At 37.2% G+C, this 20,008-nt stretch overlaps 1 protein-coding gene across 2 annotated transcripts in view; it reads left to right on the forward strand.

Annotated features, from left to right (window-relative positions):
• edar (ectodysplasin A receptor) overlaps positions 1-20,008 on the forward strand; it is a 101,265-nt gene that overhangs the window by 512 nt on the left and 80,745 nt on the right. For both annotated transcript variants that reach the window (XR_007931726.1, XM_051906582.1), the window contains exon 2: positions 15,660-15,735. Coding sequence is in view for 1 of the 2 variants with exons in the window: in XM_051906582.1 (XP_051762542.1) it covers positions 15,685-15,735 (51 nt within the window). In the remaining variant the exon portion in view is untranslated. The remainder of the gene's footprint in view (positions 1-15,659; positions 15,736-20,008) is intronic.

Raw genomic sequence — 20,008 nt, forward strand, 5'->3', positions numbered from 1 at the left:
CACTGCTGCTCTCTCATATGCAACCTGATGTGTGAGATGTTTTAAACGGGTTAGTGAAGCTCTAGGTCTGGGAATGGTTTGGCTGTCCCGTACGGAGATGAGATGTGAGGGAAAGTCCTGCATGGAGATGAGACATGCGCTTGCATGCACGCGCTTCTGATGTCTCTGTGGCTTTGAACTGCTGCTGCAGGAGGAAATAAATCCGAGAGGAGAAAGAGACAAATATTATTTGGGAAAAAATGCAATAGTATCCCCAAAAAATGCGATGATCTGAAAGGCGCCAGAAGAATGAAAATCAATCAAATGAGCGCGCGCTGCTGGGATAATTCATTAATGACAGGAACTTCCCAGCGGATCGTTCTCGGATCTTTGGCTAGCGTTTTCTCAAAGTTGTGAACAAACTTTTTTTTTTTTTTTTTTTTTGTCAGCAAACGTTCGTTCAAGGTTATCTGATCTTTAATAATGTCCTAAAAACTTTAGCACAAAATCGTTATTTATACATCGTTTTTAAATGTTTCAGAACGTTCAGAGAACATTCAAAAGTAACATTCCCATGATGTTTGCAAAATTCTAAAATGGAACGTTCGCATAATCTTTTTTATAACTTAATGGGAACGTTAGCAAAACGTTCTTTTTACTTGCTCAGATTATGTCGTTTTATTGTTCTACAATTTTTTTATTACAATTGCATTAATTTTCTCCCTCTTGGTTTTCTTAATAAAACCATACTTTACTAAACCATACTCATATTCGCTTGTAATATCACTTCTCAGATTATTCACATATTGAATCTGTATTTCCATAAACCTCTACAGATCAAGTCCAGAAATCAGAAAAAAGGTAATGCGTGTTCATCATCTCGCTGTTCAGTTCACAATGTGTGATAATTATCACAATGTTTTGCAACTTAATATAATAACGATGAGCAAAAAGACGAATCAACTGGTTTGAAAGTCATTTTTGTATTTTTTCTTAAAGTCATTTTCATTGTGATGTATCGTTTATGTATCCTAAATGCAGACAAATCATATTTTAAACTTTTTGCATAATTTGACCATTACAACATGAATTTTCATTAAGACTGACACTCTGGGACACGGGGAAAACGATCAAATCTATAAAAAAGTAGTAAAATAAGTTGGCATGGTAAAAAGTTTCCAAGGCAGTTTTAATGTGACCTTAGTTTTATGTTAAAGCAATCCCTAGGACATAAAAGTGCCTGAAGTTGAAGAAACACTCAAATATTCCCTTAAAGCATGTTGGTTTTAAATGCAGAAGGTCAAAGATCACATCAATATCTGAATCATCATGGAAAACAAATGTGTAGTGGAGGTTTGTGATTCTCTCATTGATATTAATATGAAACGATCATGCTCATAATATCTCATTATGGTGCATTTAAAATACATCTACTGTTGAATGGCTGTCAATATAGAGAAAGAGTTTGTATTACAACATCTACAAGCAGGGGCTAAACGGCATCAGGTTAAAGTCGGCATAAAATGGAAGTTGCGATCATCTTATTGTCATCATATTGTGACGTATATCCGAGTGAAACGGCTTCACAAACAAGAACAAATGTAGGGCGGGGCTTGATTTTGTCTGAGGGGAATTGATTGGATGGTGGTGGTGGATCTCATGTGATTGACAGGTTGCCCCACCTTCGTCATTAGAAAAGAGAGTGGTTTGTTTTGTTTATAAATCTTATAAATGTATGAGGCAGCAAGGGGGGCTTTTTACCCCAAGGGGGGCCTTTTACCCTACAGACACACAGGGCAAAACCAGCATGAAGTAAAAGGCGCAAAGTATTAATATAAATACTTTAGCTGAAATAATATGTTTGTAATAATGTCTACTGTAAGTTAATACTACAATCACTTTAGCAAAGTTTGTACTATTTTCTGTTTATTTTGATTTATAAAATAATTCATTTTTGTTCAATAAATACACTGTCATTGAAAATATGTTAATATAAAAACAAAAACAAAATTATTTAAAAAAGTAATGATTCTGAAAGCACTGAATGAGATCCCATAATAATTTAATATAGATTTATAGTAGTAAAAATAAATGATATTTTATTATGTGACATGATTAAACATGATGGTTACATTATAAATATGGTGATTATCTCTAGAGCGGACACACAACTTAATATATGATATTTATGTGAATCTAAGCATGTCATGTCAACAAATGGATAAGTCAAGCGGTTGTTTATTATCATGTTAATTATTGTGTTTTTCGGCCCAACAGCAGGGCGCTGTTTACTCCAAATAACATACTTTTACTAAGTGATGCACGATATATCGGCCAACGTATCGGTATCGGCCGATATATGTTCATTTTTAATGCTATCGTTATCGGCCCAATAAGAAAATTTGGACGATATATTAAAGCTGATAAATAATGGATTATTTCCACCAGCTTTTGATTCTGATTTACTTGAAATATGAATGAAATCACTTCAAAAAGGAAAATATAGTTAAGTGCAACATGTGCAAGTCTGTCATATAGACTACATAATATTATAATGAGAAATAATTGTGTGTTGGGACATGACTTTAATGGTGAAACTTTTGTTTTTGTATTCAAATTCTCAAAAATTATATACAAATTTGGATTTAGATTTATCAGCCTATATATCGGTTATCGGCATTCAAATATAAAGAATTATCGGTTATCGGTATCGGCCAAAACTTTCAAATCCCTACTTTTAAATATCCTTCTGTTATTGAAAAACCGTTGCTTTAATTACATTGAACAAAACAGAAAATCATTAACAATACATTTGTCTCAAAATATTTTCAATAATTTTAGCGATTCTCATTTCCTACTATTTAAAAAAAACAATAAATATTAGATGAAATTAGCGCAGAATCAACTGTCCGCAATCGCGCCAAGGATCAGACGAATTTCCACGTGCGTCTTGAAAAGCGGATGTTTTGGAAAGTGCTGCGGCAAGTTTTTGTGCCATCTAGTGGTTTAGAGGAAAATAAAATAAAATGCGCCTTTTACCCCGGTGCGCCTTTAGCCCCATTCAAAATCGAGGGGTCGAGGGTCTGTCCGAATAAACGTCCCTCGCCCACTTGATGAAGTCGAACGCACTTCAAAATGGCGGAGAGGATTCTCCGGAAGTGCTTAGCAAAGTTTGCGACTCTAAAAGTGGAGTTAAACACAGCCTCTCATGTTTACTGGCGCGAAGGCAGAGCAACCTGTCAGTCAATTCCCCACAGACAAAATCAAGCCCCGCCCTACATTTGTTCTTGTTTGAGAAGCGTTTCACTCAGATATATGACAGAATAGGGAAGAAAAGATCAGCGCGACTTCAGTTTCCTGTCTTTAATGCTTTTAACAGAGATTTTACCTGGACAGTTGGCTCATGGGTTCAGACGCGTTGAGTCTCTCTGAACACACACACACACACACACACACACACACAGAAATGGCGTCAGTGGCTTCCACAGCACTGATGCCTGAGGGAGGATATATACGTTTGTGCATAAGCAAACTTTGAGCAGGCAAAGGCATCAGTGCAGAGAAAGGAATGATTGATGAGACTCTGTGTGTGTCTGTCAAGTCGTCTGAGCGATGTGAGGAATCAAAGGCTGCGGTCGCATGAAAAGACAACACAGACCTTCAGCTGCTGCGGCGCAGCTTTGCTCTGTCTTTGCCTTGCCTTCATAGAAAAGCTGTAATTAAAATCATCAAAAGGTGAGGAGTGTTTGTGTTTCCCAGTGAAGCCAGGATGCAGACAGAACCGCCCTTACAGAACAGAAAAACACCGGCCTTTGTGCTCCTGTGTCGAATCCAGTCGAGCAGAACCTGCATGTTGAGATGCTTTCAGGACTTTTCAACACTCCAACATCGATTATTAACATTTCTGGATTTACTCTTAAATGGCAGATAATTATTTTTCAATCAGAAAAGTGCTTTTGTTTTGTTTTTTAAATCGGTGCATGACTAGATAAAATAGAGATAAAGGACTGAATTATGACAAGTTAAAGGGGACATATCATGAAAATCTGACTTTTTCCATGTTTAAGTGCTATAATCGGGTACCCGGTGCATCAAACAACCCAGAAAATGTGAAAAAGGACAACCCAGTAACTGTTTTGGCAAACCTTTCTCTGCAAGCATGTGAAAAAATGAGCCGCTCAGATTTCGCTCCCCTTGTGATGTAGGAAGGGGATCTTATTATAATATTACCGCCCCTTAATCTGCACGTTTCCACCCACAGCGCCGCCATTTTGTTTTCACAAGCGACAACGGTGTACCAGTTCTAACACCATGGTTTGAGTAAAGCATGCTAACTGTTCTGTCGTTGGCTGCACAGACGAGCACTGAACACTATTTAGAGTCTCATTAGCTTGGATAGCCTGAAGTTGACTCTGACAAGATCGATTGCTAAAAAAGGAGCGTTTCTGTCTGAGCGATATTTTGGAAAAAATATTAGACCATTCACAGCATTTGATAGCAATCATAAACATTAGCCTGGTGTGTATGACTCTGTTTGGCAAACAGGTACGCTATGTATAGTGGGCGTCCATACGGGTTTTGCACAAAAGATTAACATGACGGCACATGCTAGTGGATGAGTTGAATCAACTCCACAGCAACTACATAAATTTATCCACTAACCATTCAGAAACGTCTAAAAGTTGTAACTTCTTCCTGAGTCTCTCCATCAGTGTCGACTCCGGTTTGAACAATGTAAGGCTGAACACCGTTACTGACAATCCTCATTTTGGCTGCGTGAGATTCTCCAGCTTTGTTGTTGTTGAGCGACCGAAGCGTGAGCTGTTAAAGCTCCGCCCTCTTCTGGAAAGGGGGCCGGGAGCAGCAGCTCATTTGCATTTAAAGGGACACACACAAAAACGACGTGTTTTTCCTCACACCCAAATAGGGGCAAATTTGACAAGCTATAATAAATGATCTGTGGGGTATTTTGAGCTGAAACTTCACAGACACATTCTGGGGACACCAGAGACTTATATTACATCTTTACATACTCAATCATTTTTTTGAGCAAGTGAATATTTTGTTATTTATCTTGTATGCAGATTTTAAATACTTCATATAAATAAATCAGAAGTATTACCAACAGATTCATAAGCTGAACCACACGCTTAAAAATAAAGGTTCTTTATTAGCATTGATGGTTCCATGAAGAACCTTCAACATCCACGGAACCACAAAATGTTCTTTCTTTGAAAAATGTTCTTTAGATTTATTAATAATGTTAAAATGGTTCTTTTTAGAACTGATCACTGAAAGGTTCCTTGAAGAACCAAAAATGATTCTTTTAATGGCATAAACTGGAAAAAAAAAAATCCTTTTCATAACTAAAAGGAAACATTTTAGCAAGGTTTTCTCAAAGTTATGAACAAACATTATTCCAGTAACATTAATATAATGTTCATTTAAAGTCATCTGTTAGCACAAAAACATTATTTTTACATCGTTCATAATTTTTTATGAAATTATGGCCGTTTTTTTTCTGAAACTTTTTAGTTGGATGTTCCTCTAAAGTGTTTTAAATGTTACTACTTGTTTCGGAATGTTCAGAGAACATTCAAAAGTAACATTCCAATAATGTTTGCAAAATGATAAAATGGAATGTTCACTTAACGTTCGCATAACCAAGGAAAAGAAACATTTTTAAAACTGGATGTTTTGAACATCCAGAAAACATTCAGAAATACTGTTATCATAATGTTATTTATGAACGTTAGTTCTTATCTGGGTTGGATCCTTTATTTTGCGACTGTAGGATGAACTCAGTGATGATCTAGTCTACAGTAGTCACTCTTGTCATTTTGTTTGGATTGGTCTCCTATAGCATAACTGTGAGTGCTTGACATTTGAAATAGAAGATTATAGTTTTTCCCAGCTTTCATGTCTCTCCTTTGGTGAGTGTTTAGGAGGAAACCTGAGCAGCGGCACATCCTCCGTCTTTGTGTAGGATCACATACTCTCTCTGCACCTCCAGGTTCTATATGGCTCCATAGAAGCTTCTAACTTTGAAATCAACTTTTCACCCTCGACGCCGTGACTCGGAGGCATAGATCTGAAGGAGTAACCCTGGCAATAGAGCAGGATTCTCCTTAAGCTTCTCCGCTAGCGCAGTCCGTCTCCGATATCAGGACGCTGAGGTTGTCGACTTGACAAAAGCCTTGATGTCTGAAGCTTCTGTAGGCCGTTGTTTGAATACTGAAGTTTGAAAGATGTTTGGTTGCTTGGGTGTTCTGGTTGGTTTCTAGGGTGTTGCTAAACATTTGCCAGAAAGACAAAGATAGATTCATGGCAGGTTAATGCAGGTTAAGTGTGTGTGTGTGTGTGTGTGTGTGTGTGTTTACATCTGAACTATTTGAACAGATAGAATTCATGATCATTCTGAGAGTTTATTCACTGAACTTTACTAGAACCACAACAACACCAACAATTCTGAACTAAACAGATTGATGCCAGGAAGACTAGAAACCACTTTGATCATTTAATTCACATTGGAAATGGAAGAACTGGGAACGAGACCAAGTGACGTCCGGCTCTCATTTCCTCACTGATTAGTGCCGTTTGAGCAGCAATTTCCTAATCTGACAACAAATATCAGCGCAGACGAATTACAAGCCGTTTGTGTTCGGTGTCACAGAGCCTGATGTGTGTTGAGTTAGGGCTCAGCTTTAAAGTCTGAACATTCTGGATGAATTCAGGATGCACAAACCAAAAATAAATAATCAATTAATTATTGAAACTTATAATCAACAATCAAATAGCTAAAACATTGTACAAACATTTAAATTGCACATATGGCAGTTTTTATATCACCTTTTTAATAACAGAATTGTTTCTGCTCCAGTTTGTTGAAGGATAAACATTTAAAGGACAATAAACTGTAATAACTTGTTTTCATGATAGATTTATTCAAACATTCATTAAATAATGAAGATATAACCAACAGGTTAAGTAAAAATATAATGAATATGTAATACAATGCATATATTTAGCCAAATGCTCTTCACTACAGTTAACTTTTTTTAGCTAACTAATGAGTTTATGGGCATTGAATAGCTTTCTTGAGGTTAATGTATGGTTAATGACATTGTGTAGCCTGTTTTATTGACATCTTTCCCAAGTTGAAACACTGATTGAGCGATTTCATAATTCAGGGTTCATTTCTGTAAGTTGTAATATATTTTTCAACATTCCTTCTGATGTTCATTCACGTTTATTTGATGCTGTAACTAGTAGTAAAGATGAGATGAGATGATCACGAGCCGCTTGAACTGCACTACACCGATCTGTCGTCGTATTAAAGAGCGCCAAAACGACATTTATTGTTTGAATTTCGTAATAAAATCAACAGAATTTTAAACTTGAGACTTTGCTTCATATTAAAAGTAACAAAGCACAAAGCTTTTTGCGATTATTGGATGGCGGTCGGCGAACAAATGTTTAGTGAAGTTTTGTTCACGCTGTGCATCAACACAAAACAGCACAGATTTAAGAAACCATATCATTACCGATTAAAATTGAGAAATTAATGTTGTCAATCCAGAGCTAGTGTCACACAGCTAACTGCTCTAGCTTTATCCATGTTGTGTGCATAAAATAGACTCTGAACACAGTCAAAATGTGTCATCAGAGAAGCGCTAGTTAAACATCTGTTTCAGTCACAGATTTCGGTCCTCCAAAATAATTTCAGCCTGAAACCAAAAATAGCTGTTTCGACCGAAAATTTCCAGTAGCTGAAATTTCGGTGCATCCCTAATCTGAACGAATAGACGCTAGCTCAGGGTTTCCGCCCAGTTGCTACTCAAAACTAGCCCAATCGCGTTTCATGGGGGTCCCTCGGTAAAAAACGCGTTCCGGGGAGTAAAATCCACGTTTTTGGTGGGGTTCCCCTGGTAAAATATGCATTCCAGGGACTAAATATCATGTTATTTGGGGTCACTTCAACCTGCGGACATGAAAAACAACCCACAACAACAGTATTAAAGTAGGAAAACGCAGGAAAACTGCTGACAAAAGTCATAGCCAGTCTGCAGATTTGATTCGACTGATTTCACAGAAAATCACATAGTAAACAGATTTTTTAAGCTTCAGACTTTGGAGGAGATCAAACATGTTTGATATATTGAGATGACTTTAGAACACATTTGCTGCGTCCCAATTCCCATACGGCCTAAATATTCAAAATTAGAATCACTCAGTGTGTCCCAAATCATGGTTTGTCAAAATGAGTATCCCAAAAAGTACCCGGATGGTCTACTGTTTCTGGTGGAAATTTGAAGTACAGATACATGCACATTCTACTGTCTTAAAAATAGTTTTTGTATCACATAAAAAAAATGATCAGACTAATTTGAGTGCAAAAGTTTTTTAAGAGTGTAACGGCTAGTATTACCCACAACCCATTGCACTTTGGATGAGGATTTGATTAGAACTACAGACACTAGTAAAAAGTGTCAAAAACTACAAACATGGTGGATGTGCGAGATTGACGGGTAAGTAGAGAGATGTTTAGATAAAGGGGTATGAGTGATTAATAATCAGTATCTAACCTGATAAAAAATTATTTTTCATCTGCAAAAACATTGTGAACTTTTATAAAGATTCGTTTGGTCATTAAATTTTAAATGCATCATTATGCAGACATGAGGAGAGTTTTCAGCATGGCAGATCAGCGTACTTCATTTCTACAATTGGGATGCAGCAATTGTTTTCATTTTCAATGATGTTAAAATGACAAAATGACTTGTCGGCAAGTGTATGATGCCTAGTCTTCTGAAATCTGTAGTGTTTTCCTTCCTTCAGTCAGGATGAGAGACTAGAAGGTTAAATCTGTGAGTGCCGACCCACCTGATTTGTGTTCATCTGAAGATGTTTGTACTTGTGTGAGAAGAGTTGGACCAAGAGAGCGGAACAACACTCGCTCTCAGCTAAAGCACAACTGAGATTATTCCTTCCGCCGCTTCCGTTTTGATATAAACATCAGGAACGATAAGCCTATGTGATTTGCTTCTGAGAGATGGGGCTTTCCCTCGCAAACTCCCATGAGAGTCGCTGTTGACATAAAAGCTCTGTTCAGCCTCACAGACCTCACAGAAACTAACCCGAGCGTCTGTCATTCATGTTCAGCTGTTAAACACACTGTTGTTTCTAAGTGCAGTCGGTTCAGTTTAACACATGTAACCCCGCTAACAGAGAATGTTCTCACAAGCAAAGTTCCCTCAAAGTGATGAACAAGCGCTCTTCTAGGAATGTCAATAGAATGTTCGTTTTTTAAATGTTTCAGAATGTTCAGAGAACATTCAAAAGTAACATTCCAATGATGTTTGCAAAATGATAAAATGGAATGTTCGCGTAACATTCGCATTACTAAAAAACGTTCTGGATGTTTTGATCAGAAAACTTTCAGAAAATAACGTTAATGGGAATGTAAGCAAAATGTTCTTTCAACATACATTTGTTAGCTGAGCTGCTCTTTGAAAGTTTTCGCAAAACGTTAGCACAACATTTATACATCATTCATGGAACTTTTTGTTTTAGTTGGAAATTTATGTAATATTTTTTAAATGTTACTACTTGTTTCAGAATGTTCAGAGATCATTCAAAAGTAACATTCCCATAATGTTACTTTTTAAAAATGGAATGTTCCCTTAACTTTTGAATAACCAAGAAAACATTTTTTTTTTTTTTAAATGTTTCAGAATGTTCAGAGAACATTCAAAAGTAACATTCCAATAATGTTTGCAAAATGATAAAATGGAATGTTCACGTAACATTTGCATAACCAAAAAACGTTCTGGATGTTCAGAGAACTTTCAGAAATAACGTTAATGGGAATGTAAGCAAAATTTTCTCACAAAATACATTTGTTAGCTGGGCTGGTCTTTAATAGTTTTCGCAAAACATTAGCACAAAAACATTTATACATCTTTCATGGAACTTTTTGTTTTAGTTGGACATTTTTTAAATGTTACTTCTTGTTTCAGGATGTTCAGAATGTTTCAGAAACATTCAAAAGTAACATTCCCATAATGTTACTTTTGAAAAATGGAATGGACCAACCAAGAAAAACATTTCAAAAGACAGAAATAAGAGGTTGAAATCAGTTCAGACCCAGATTTATTAAGCTATGGTAAAATATACCTGTTCATTTTTGTTACTTTTTTATTGAATTTTGATGTTATGTGTAACAGAATGTCCTCCTCTGTGTTCAGGTTTGACTGTAGTAAAATTAATGCAAAAACTGACACTTCAAATCAACATTTCAAACAAAAAATCTAAATCTTGGCAAAAAGTAGTCTTTGGGAATGTCTGAGTATAAATCCACAACTTAAGTATTTATGTCTAAAAACACTAGATAATTTATAAGCCACTTTATATAGAACTATATAGGCATCTACCATGGCATTACATAAGTTTTTCTTTTTTTACTCCATCCAGATGGCACAAATCTACCTTCAAAAAATTTGATTTTAAATGCCTTGTCTCTATTTTAACATGGAATTAAAATAATTAAAAATTAAATAATTTAAAAAAATTAAATAATTAAAAAATGTATTAGAAAAAAATTGTGTATTATTTTCAATGGGGAAAAATAGCTAATAAAAATTGTATAAATATTGCATAGTATCATAAAATACCCTGAAAATTTTAAATAATAATCAAAAAATATTATTGAACAAAAATATATTACATTGGTTTTCCTGAAGAAAAAAAAAAGAAGTTAAATTTCAAGGCTTCGGTCACTTTTGACCACGAAGGAGCCAAGTGTGACCCCTAAACGAAGAGGACCAGAGGGTGAAACATTTCAAACAACTGGACGTTTTGAACGTTCCGAAAAAAATAACGGTTTCATAACTTAAAAAGAACATTAGCAAAACGTTCCTAGAACATTAGATGTTAAATGGGAAATGAGTGAGGCGTTTTGGACGGGCCGTTCGGTGTAATAATATCCTCGCCTTCACCCTTCCCCTAGGAACAGATATTTCAGGGCTGTTAATGATAAGGATAATGATACTCTGTGTATTTATCTTAGATTATGTGGTCGTTATAAGATTAATAACCCGGGGCGGCGAGTCTGCGGTCGACTTTCAAACAGAGGCAAGTCCGGGCAGCGGCCGTGAGCGCGCTTGTGTTTGGAGCGAGGTGCATTCCAGCCCGGCGTGTGGAGAGAAAAGCGCTGGATCTGGATTCTGATGAAAGCGTCTCGGGCGTGTGTGTGTTCGTTTTGTCAGATAATGAGCCAGGGGGTTCGGGGGCACAGTCGTTTGGCACTCGCTTCGTTTCCTGCAAAAATAACGTCGTCTTCTCTCCCCCCTTCATCCTTTAAGTTGTTTTGTGCTCATTGGAGGAAGGTTCCTCGTGCGGTTACGGCAAATATTCCACAGTTAGGATCGTTTTTAAGCCTGTCGTCCGTTTGCAGATTGATTCTCTAGCAACCTGATAAAAACCATTTATTCTGCTTGAAAATTGTTATAATTTTCAGTTAAAATTAAAGAATTAAAGTGTAATTTTAGTATTATTATAGTATTTATTAATATTTAAATTAGCTTTTATATTTTCAGTTTTAGTTTAAGAATAGTAATTTGAATAAAAATACACTTTTTTATTAGTTTTCAATATTTAAATGTAGCTTTTATTTTATATTTTCAGTTTTAGCTTAAGTTGAAGTAATTTGAATAAAATTTCCACTTTTTAATTAGTTTTCAATATTTTAAATTAGCTTTTATTTTTCCATTTCCAGTTTTAGTTTAATTTTAAGTAATTTGAATAAAATGTACTTTATTAGAATGAAATAAAAAATATTTTGTAATTTTTTTTATTTTATTTATTTATAATTTAATATTTCTATTTAGCTTCAATTTATTTTTATTTCAGTTGTAGATTTAGTCATTTTAGTACTTCAGTTAAAGCTTATTTATTTCAGTTATTTGCCAAGTCAACATTTTTATTCTAATTTTAAAATTTTATTTTCAATAGTTTTAAGTTTTAGTTTCATGTAATATTTCTATTTTGTTTTATTTCGGCCCTTTTTCTATTACACTTTATTTTGATAGTCCACTTGATAGACCAGTTTACTGGTCTACTCTGCTCTGATTGGTCACATGACCCAGTCTGATGTGATTGATTGGTCTACTCTGCTCTGATTGGTCACATGACCCAGTCTGTTGTGATTGATTGGTCTACTCTGCTCTGATTGGTCACATGACCCAGTCTGTTGTGATTGGTTGACCAATTACAGCGCATGTCGTAAACCAAGTGGCAATTTTTTCTATTACTTAAACAAATTTTTAATAGTTTTAGACATCATTTTAGTTAAAAATAACACTGGTGTAGAATTGACACCCTTCACCGTTACAGCACTAACCCGTATGATATATGATCAGTTTTCCGCTGATATTGATAGCGATGTAGTGTGTCTTTGTTATCTCAAGTGAGCGGCTCAGATGAACAGCACACACGTGATCTTATCAGCGCGAAGCTGAATCTGCCCCTGTTTGTGTTGAAGTGTATTTCCTCCTGCTCTCCCACATGCAGCGAGGCATCATGGGGGCTGAAGTGAGTTAAAGCGAAGCGTTTGAGCTCAGTGCTGATGCGGGTGAGTTCAGATGACAGCGGCGCCCCTATAAAACACAGTAAACTTCTCAGGTTCACCAAACCATAAGACATTAGTGCAGTGAACGGGCAACTGTCATCCATTACAGCAGCGGGTCTCCACCTTTAACATCATGAAACAAAACGAGTTTTCAGTATTAGAATTGTTTGATTTGCCCAGATTCATCTGATCATGTGACAGATGAAGCTGTGCTTCTCAAAAGAACTAAATGTGATTGTCAAGTTCAGTTAATTTTTTTTTTTTTTTTTTGTCTTTTTTCACCCCTTATTTTAAGCATAAACTGACTACATTTTTCAGAAAACAACACTTAATATCTTCAGTCATTTTGCTTCTCCATCTTGATTTAAGAATGTTTCGATGTTTGTACTGGAAAACAAGACAGAAATACTGAGGAAGAACATGATTTTATTGCAGTATGTGAGTGTCACTGCATTCAGTCTGTTGTTTGTCTCATATTTCATCATCGGCGCTCTGATGGATGTTTTTATACTGTTCCTCATAAGATGTCTCATTATGAGGTCATAAATCACATCACAACAATTGTGTTTGTTTTTAATAATGCAATTCAAAACTGCATGTTGCTAAACTAATACACACGTGGACTGCTGTAAAAAAAAAAAAAAAAATCTGTAGTACTGATCATTTTCTGCCATATTCAAGTTTATGGTCTTTTCCTTTAGCCCTAAATCACAATGCAATGCTTAGTGCTAAGCTTTTTGTGGTGATTTCATGCACATTTGTGTCATTTTGCTCATTACATACAGTCAATATTATGTGAGGTCAAAGGTCATGCATGCAATCCCTCAGGAGTGCATTTCCTGAAAGCATCATTAGCCAACTGTGGTTGCGAGTTCTGTCGTTTACAACATATTTCAACAATTTAGCATTTTCTGAAACCATTTTTCCAGTGAACATTCACAAACAGCATCGCAAACTTACGTGGTTGGAACTACAGTTCTCGACCTGTGGTTAGAAACATATATTCTTGTTAAATGACATGCAGACTTATATAGATCAAGCACGTGGATATAATAGGCAAGCTAACATTATGTACATTCTATATCTTTCATTCTATTTAAATATATATAAACATTAGAGATGCACCGATAAACTTCTCTGCTGATACCGATTATTCAGAATGATATCTGCCGATACTGATAGTTTGATTTTCTTAAGGAAAAAATCTCTGAAAATAATGCAGTAAACTATACAGGGAACCTCTCATTTGGTACGTTACTATAATATTAGAGGTTAAAATTAACAACAGAGCCCAAACTATTATATTTATTTATTATATTATATATTTATAATGCTATTTTTTTATTTATATGTGACCCTTGCTGGCAAAATGAGTGGACAAAACTAGTCAAAAATGTAATGAATTTGAGGTTTTCACAAAATGAGTTCATTAAGCCCTCGTCTAGTGATCCCAATTCTCCAAATAGCAATTAAACATCTAAAAGTATCTTTATTTGAATGTTTTCTGACAGGAGTACCTTTCCTTTGACCATGAAAAATGCTGTTTTTCTCTGCTCTCGTCACCACTCGCGCTTCCCCTCAGCAACTTCCTCATTAGTCCAAGTTTGGTATCGTTTTAAAGCGCAGCATTCCAACTTTGTAAATATTCATAGTGAATTCTCAATGGCATGAACCAATGAAATGTGATTTTCAAACTCATGCTGATGTAAACAAACAATCTTACTCGCGCTTGATCCCGATATACACATATACACAGAATTGCAGTACTTCAAAATATTGAAGTAAAATTTTCCTATAGATATTTGGTTTTGATGAGGTGTGTGCCAAATTAGGTGTTATTAACAGGGATTTTAAGGTATGGTTGCTAGGTGATTTTGTTTTGGAACCTTCAAAAAACTTTAACTCGATTTTTAACTCGAATTTGCTCATTGCGACTCGTTTTGCCAGCACAGGTCACATATAATTAACAGTAATAAGCTCCTCTCTAGTGTTTTTTATAGCTAACAAACTGAACACTGGATAACTTTCCTGAGGTAAATGCAACATTAATTGATACATTGTTTACAAGCTGTTTTATTGACATCTTCCATGGATGAAACACTGATTTGAGTGATTGCATGAAACATGATTAATTTCGGTAAGTTGTCTGTATCTTTCAACATACCTACTGATGTTCATGCATGTTTTTTGTGCTATAACTTAAAGTGGAAGAAAAGACTCGCGCTCTGCGTTGCCGCTTGAACTTTTATTGTTTGAATTTTGTGACAAATGACAGAATTTGAAAGCTGAGACTTTGTTTCTTGTCACAAGTAACAAAACACAAAGCTCTTTGCGATTATTGGATGGGAGGCGTTACAAATTTGTTTGGTGTTGGGAAAACCGCAGATCTGGCAACTCTGGCATGAACTATGAGTGATTCACAGGGTCAAATAGATCCTGCTTTAACATCGCTATTTCACATATAACTGTTAATGCGTTATTGTCATGTTAACTTGCCCTAAATTCAACACAATGTTTTTAAACAATACCAATTATTGGCTGATACATCAGCATTTGACGCATACATGCCCAAAGACATGTATCACATGCAGACACACGTGTTCACTGCAAAAATATATATATTTTCTTACATTTCATTACAAATATTTAAACATTCTTGTCAGTGTCTTGGTGTGCTTTATTTATTGCCTTTTTCCCCTAGGACATATTTTAGTAATCATCATAAACTAGGTCTCATTCAAAAGCACTCTAAATTCATCCTGTGAAAACTGTTTTGAAATTGGACAAGTTTTTATTTTAGTTTTTAGTTTATTTTTATGACCCTATTGACAGATATGTCTCTTGTTTTAAGCACTTTAAAACTTGCTTCATTTTTATACATTTTTAAGAAACTAAAGCTTAATATCTTCAGTCATTTTGCTTCTGAAGTAAATATATCTTGATTTAAGAATGTTTAGATATTTGTACTGGAACACTAGGAAAGGGTTAGTGTTTACATAAAGCCATTCAATTCCCACACTTCATCAGTTTTCACGTCTTTCTCTCTTGGCAGACCTCCTTAGGTGGAAGACAACAACATGGGCCGGAAAGGAGGACGGACACAATCATGCCTCCTGCCTCTTCTGCTGGTAAGTCCCAGCAACACCAAAACCAAACCCACTAGATCGAGCCGAGACAACAATCCATCCGATTTAGCCAGACGACGTCCAAAAGCGACTACAAAGGTGTCTTTGAGCGTCATGTTAATCTGTCTCCGCTGCGCTCGCCCACCTCCTTCATGTTTGCAACACCGAATCTGCCTGGCTGCCTTCCCAGAATGTAATTTCTCTGCACAGCGTCTTAATGATAGGCTTTTAATGCCCTTCCAAAGAGCGGTGAGATATTCAAACGACAGGTTAGCTGCAAGTGAGAGGAGATCTGTATAATACCGCTTATTATGACTAAATCGGCCCTTAGTGTCAATTGAGCCTTTGTTGAAGGGAAAACTGCTGCCATTTCATTACATCTAGAGCGTTATATCTATAGAGCGTTATACCATGAAACCAAAGACTGCAACATGCCGCTTCACTGCCCAGATATTCAGTCAGTGACTGTACAAGAGCGACTTTCAAAGCACCACACTCTATAAAATACTGGGTTAAAAACAACCCAAGTTGGGCAGAAAATGGACAAACCCAGTGATTGTGTTTTTTAACCCAGCGGTTGGGTTAAACGTTTGCCCAACATGCTGGGTAGTTTTATTTAACTCAATTATTGTTTAAAAATGACTATATGGCTGGCTTAAAATGAACCTTTTTAAAGTTAAAACAAAGTTAAAACAACCCAATCGCTGGGTCAAAACAACCCATTCGCTGGGTTAAAACCACCCAGTCGCTGGGTGAAAACAAACCATTCACTGGGTCAAAACAACCCATTCGCTGGTTTAAAACACCCTATTCGCTGGGTTAAAACCACCCAATCGCTGGGTCAAAACAACCCAATCGCTGGGTCAAAACAACCCAATCACTGGGTCAAAAGAACTCAATCGCTGGGTCAAAACAACCCATTTGCTGGGTCAAAACAACCCATTTGCTGGGTTAAAACAACCCAATCGCTGGGTCGAAACAACCCATTTGCTGGGTTAAAGCAACCCAATCGCTGAGTCAAAAGAACTCAATCGCTGGGTCAAAACAACCCATTTGCTGGGTTAAAACAACCCAATCGCTGGGCATTTTTTAGAGTGTAATGTCACGTGTAATGATCTAGAACAAATTCAAGTCAACAGCCAGACAAATATTTAGCACACTGCACAACAAAATGTTCTCAGTATTTTTGTCTTGTTTTCCAGTCTGGATTCATCCAGTACGCTTCATAATTTAACGTGCAGGAGTGAACCACTATTGATGATGTATGATTTGCCTGTTGTACTGTAGTGCATTTCTAATGGTTTTGCCAAGATTATGAGCAGATGACATTAGATGGCAATTTCAGATCTGCATGTACACATTAAACTCATCCTGTGAACTGGAGCTTAACCACAAAGCATCTCCTTCAGCCAGAGCCAATCAACATCCAGCCCCGCCCACACACATTTAATTACATTCCTGCTTCAGTCACAGAGTTTGGCAGCTCTGCCGTGATTCATCTGTTTGTCGATCTGTGTTGAGTTATAGCGGCCAAACGCTTCCCGTGTGCTAATTCACAGCTTGTAACAAAAGCAAATGAAGGAGCGAGAGTGTTGAAATGCCTGTGAGGGTGACAAAGCCAAAATCCACAAACAACAAACTTGTTGTTTCACCTCGATTCACATTTGGTTACTTCATCCAAATGAACGTAATTTATGTTTGGGGAAATGAAACTGGAGGGAATGTGGAGGAGGACGGCAGAGAGTGATGCTTCAGACTCTATTATTTGGCTTGGAAGCGCGATACACTTGTCACTGATGTAACTAGATCACAATATAATCACATTCTTGTGGCAGCTATTGTTGATAACACTTTATACAATAAATTCATGTTTGTTAAAGGCAAAATATGTACGATTTTTGCATTAAAATATCCAAAATCTACTAGAACAATGTTATATATTTTGTTGGCTTGTGTACTTACATTATCCCCATTCACTGGATTAAAACAACCCAATTGCTGGGTTAAAAGAACCCAATCTCTGGATTAAAATAACCCATTCGCTGCGTTAAAACATCCCAATCGCTGGGTTAAAACAACCCATTCGCTAGGTTAAAACAACCCATTTGCTGGGTTAAAACAACCCAATCCCTTGGTTAAAACAACCCAATCCCTTGGTTAAAACAACCCATTCGCTGGGTGAAAACATCCCAATCGTTGGGTTAAAACAACCCATTCGCTGGGTGAAACAACCCATTCGCTGGGTTAAAACAAATCATTTGCTGGGTGAAAACAACCTAATCGCTGGGTCGCTGGGTGAAAACAACCCATTCGCTGGATTAAAACAACCCAATCGCTGGGTTAAAACAACCCATTCGCTGAGTTAAAACAACCCATTCGCTAGATTAAAACAACCCAATCACTGGGTTAAAACAACCCATTCGCTGCGTTAAAACATCCCAATCGGTGGGTTAAAACAACCCATTCGCTGGGTTAAAACAACCCAATCCCTGGGTTCAAACAACCCAATCGCTGGGTTAAAACAACCCATTCGCTGGGTGAAACAACCCATTCGCTGGGTTAAAACAAATCATTTGCTGGGTGAAAACAACCTAATCGCTGGGTCGCTGGGTTAAAACAAGCCAATCGCTGGGTGAAAACAACCCATTCGCTGGGTTAAAACAACCCATTCGCAGGGTTAAAACAACCCATTCGCTGAGTTAAAACAACCCATTCGCTGGGTTAAAACAACCCATTCGCTGAGTTAAAACAACCCATTCGCTGGGTTAAAACAACCCATTCGCTGGGTTAAATCAACCCATTCGCTGGGTTAAAACAACCCAATTGCTGGGTTAAAACAACCCATTCGTTGGGTTAAAACAACCCATTCGCTGGGTGAAAACAACCCATTCACTGGGTTAAAACAAATCATTTGCTGGGTGAAAACAACCTAATCGCTGGGTCGCTGGGTTAAAACAAGCCAATCGCTGGGTGAAAACAACCCATTCGCTGGGTTAAAACAACCCATTCGTTGGGTTAAAACAACCCATTCGCTGGGTGAAAACAACCCATTCGCTGGGTTAAAACAAATCATTTGCTGGGTGAAAACAACCTAATCGCTGGGTCGCTGGGTTAAAACAAGCCAATCGCTGGGTGAAAACAACCCATTCGCTGGGTTAAAACAACCCATTCGCAGGGTTAAAACAACCCATTCGCTGAGTTAAAACAACCCATTCGCTGAGTTAAAACAACCCATTCGCTGGGTTAAAACAACCCATTCGCTGGGTTAAAACAACCCAATCCCTGGGTTAAAACAACCCATTCGCTGAGTTAAATCAACCCATTCGCTGGGTTAAAACAACCCAATCGCTGGGTTAAAACAACCCATTCGCTGGGTGAAAACAACCCATTCACTGGGTTAAAACAAATCATTTGCTGGGTGAAAACAACCTAATCGCTGGGTCGCTGGGTGAAAACAACCCATTCGCTGGATTAAAACAACCCAATCGCTGGGTTAAAACAACCCATTCGCTGAGTTAAAACAACCCATTCGCTAGATTAAAACAACCCAATCACTGGGTTAAAACAACCCATTCGCTGCGTTAAAACATCCCAATCGGTGGGTTAAAACAACCCATTCGCTGGGTTAAAACAACCCAATCCCTGGGTTCAAACAACCCAATCGCTGGGTTAAAACAACCCATTCGCTGGGTGAAACAACCCATTCGCTGGGTTAAAACAAATCATTTGCTGGGTGAAAACAACCTAATCGCTGGGTCGCTGGGTTAAAACAAGCCAATCGCTGGGTGAAAACAACCCATTCGCTGGGTTAAAACAACCCATTCGCAGGGTTAAAACAACCCATTCGCTGAGTTAAAACAACCCATTCGCTGGGTTAAAACAACCCATTCGCTGAGTTAAAACAACCCATTCGCTGGGTTAAAACAACCCATTCGCTGGGTTAAAACAACCCAATTGCTGGGTTAAAACAACCCATTCGTTGGGTTAAAACAACCCATTCGCTGGGTGAAAACAACCCATTCACTGGGTTAAAACAAATCATTTGCTGGGTGAAAACAACCTAATCGCTGGGTCGCTGGGTTAAAACAAGCCAATCGCTGGGTGAAAACAACCCATTCGCTGGGTTAAAACAACCCATTCGTTGGGTTAAAACAACCCATTCGCTGGGTGAAAACAACCCATTCGCTGGGTTAAAACAAATCATTTGCTGGGTGAAAACAACCTAATCGCTGGGTCGCTGGGTTAAAACAAGCCAATCGCTGGGTGAAAACAACCC

The sequence above is a fragment of the Ctenopharyngodon idella genome, chromosome 9, assembly GCF_019924925.1.
Source record: "Ctenopharyngodon idella isolate HZGC_01 chromosome 9, HZGC01, whole genome shotgun sequence".
Lineage (NCBI taxonomy): Eukaryota > Metazoa > Chordata > Actinopteri > Cypriniformes > Xenocyprididae > Ctenopharyngodon > Ctenopharyngodon idella.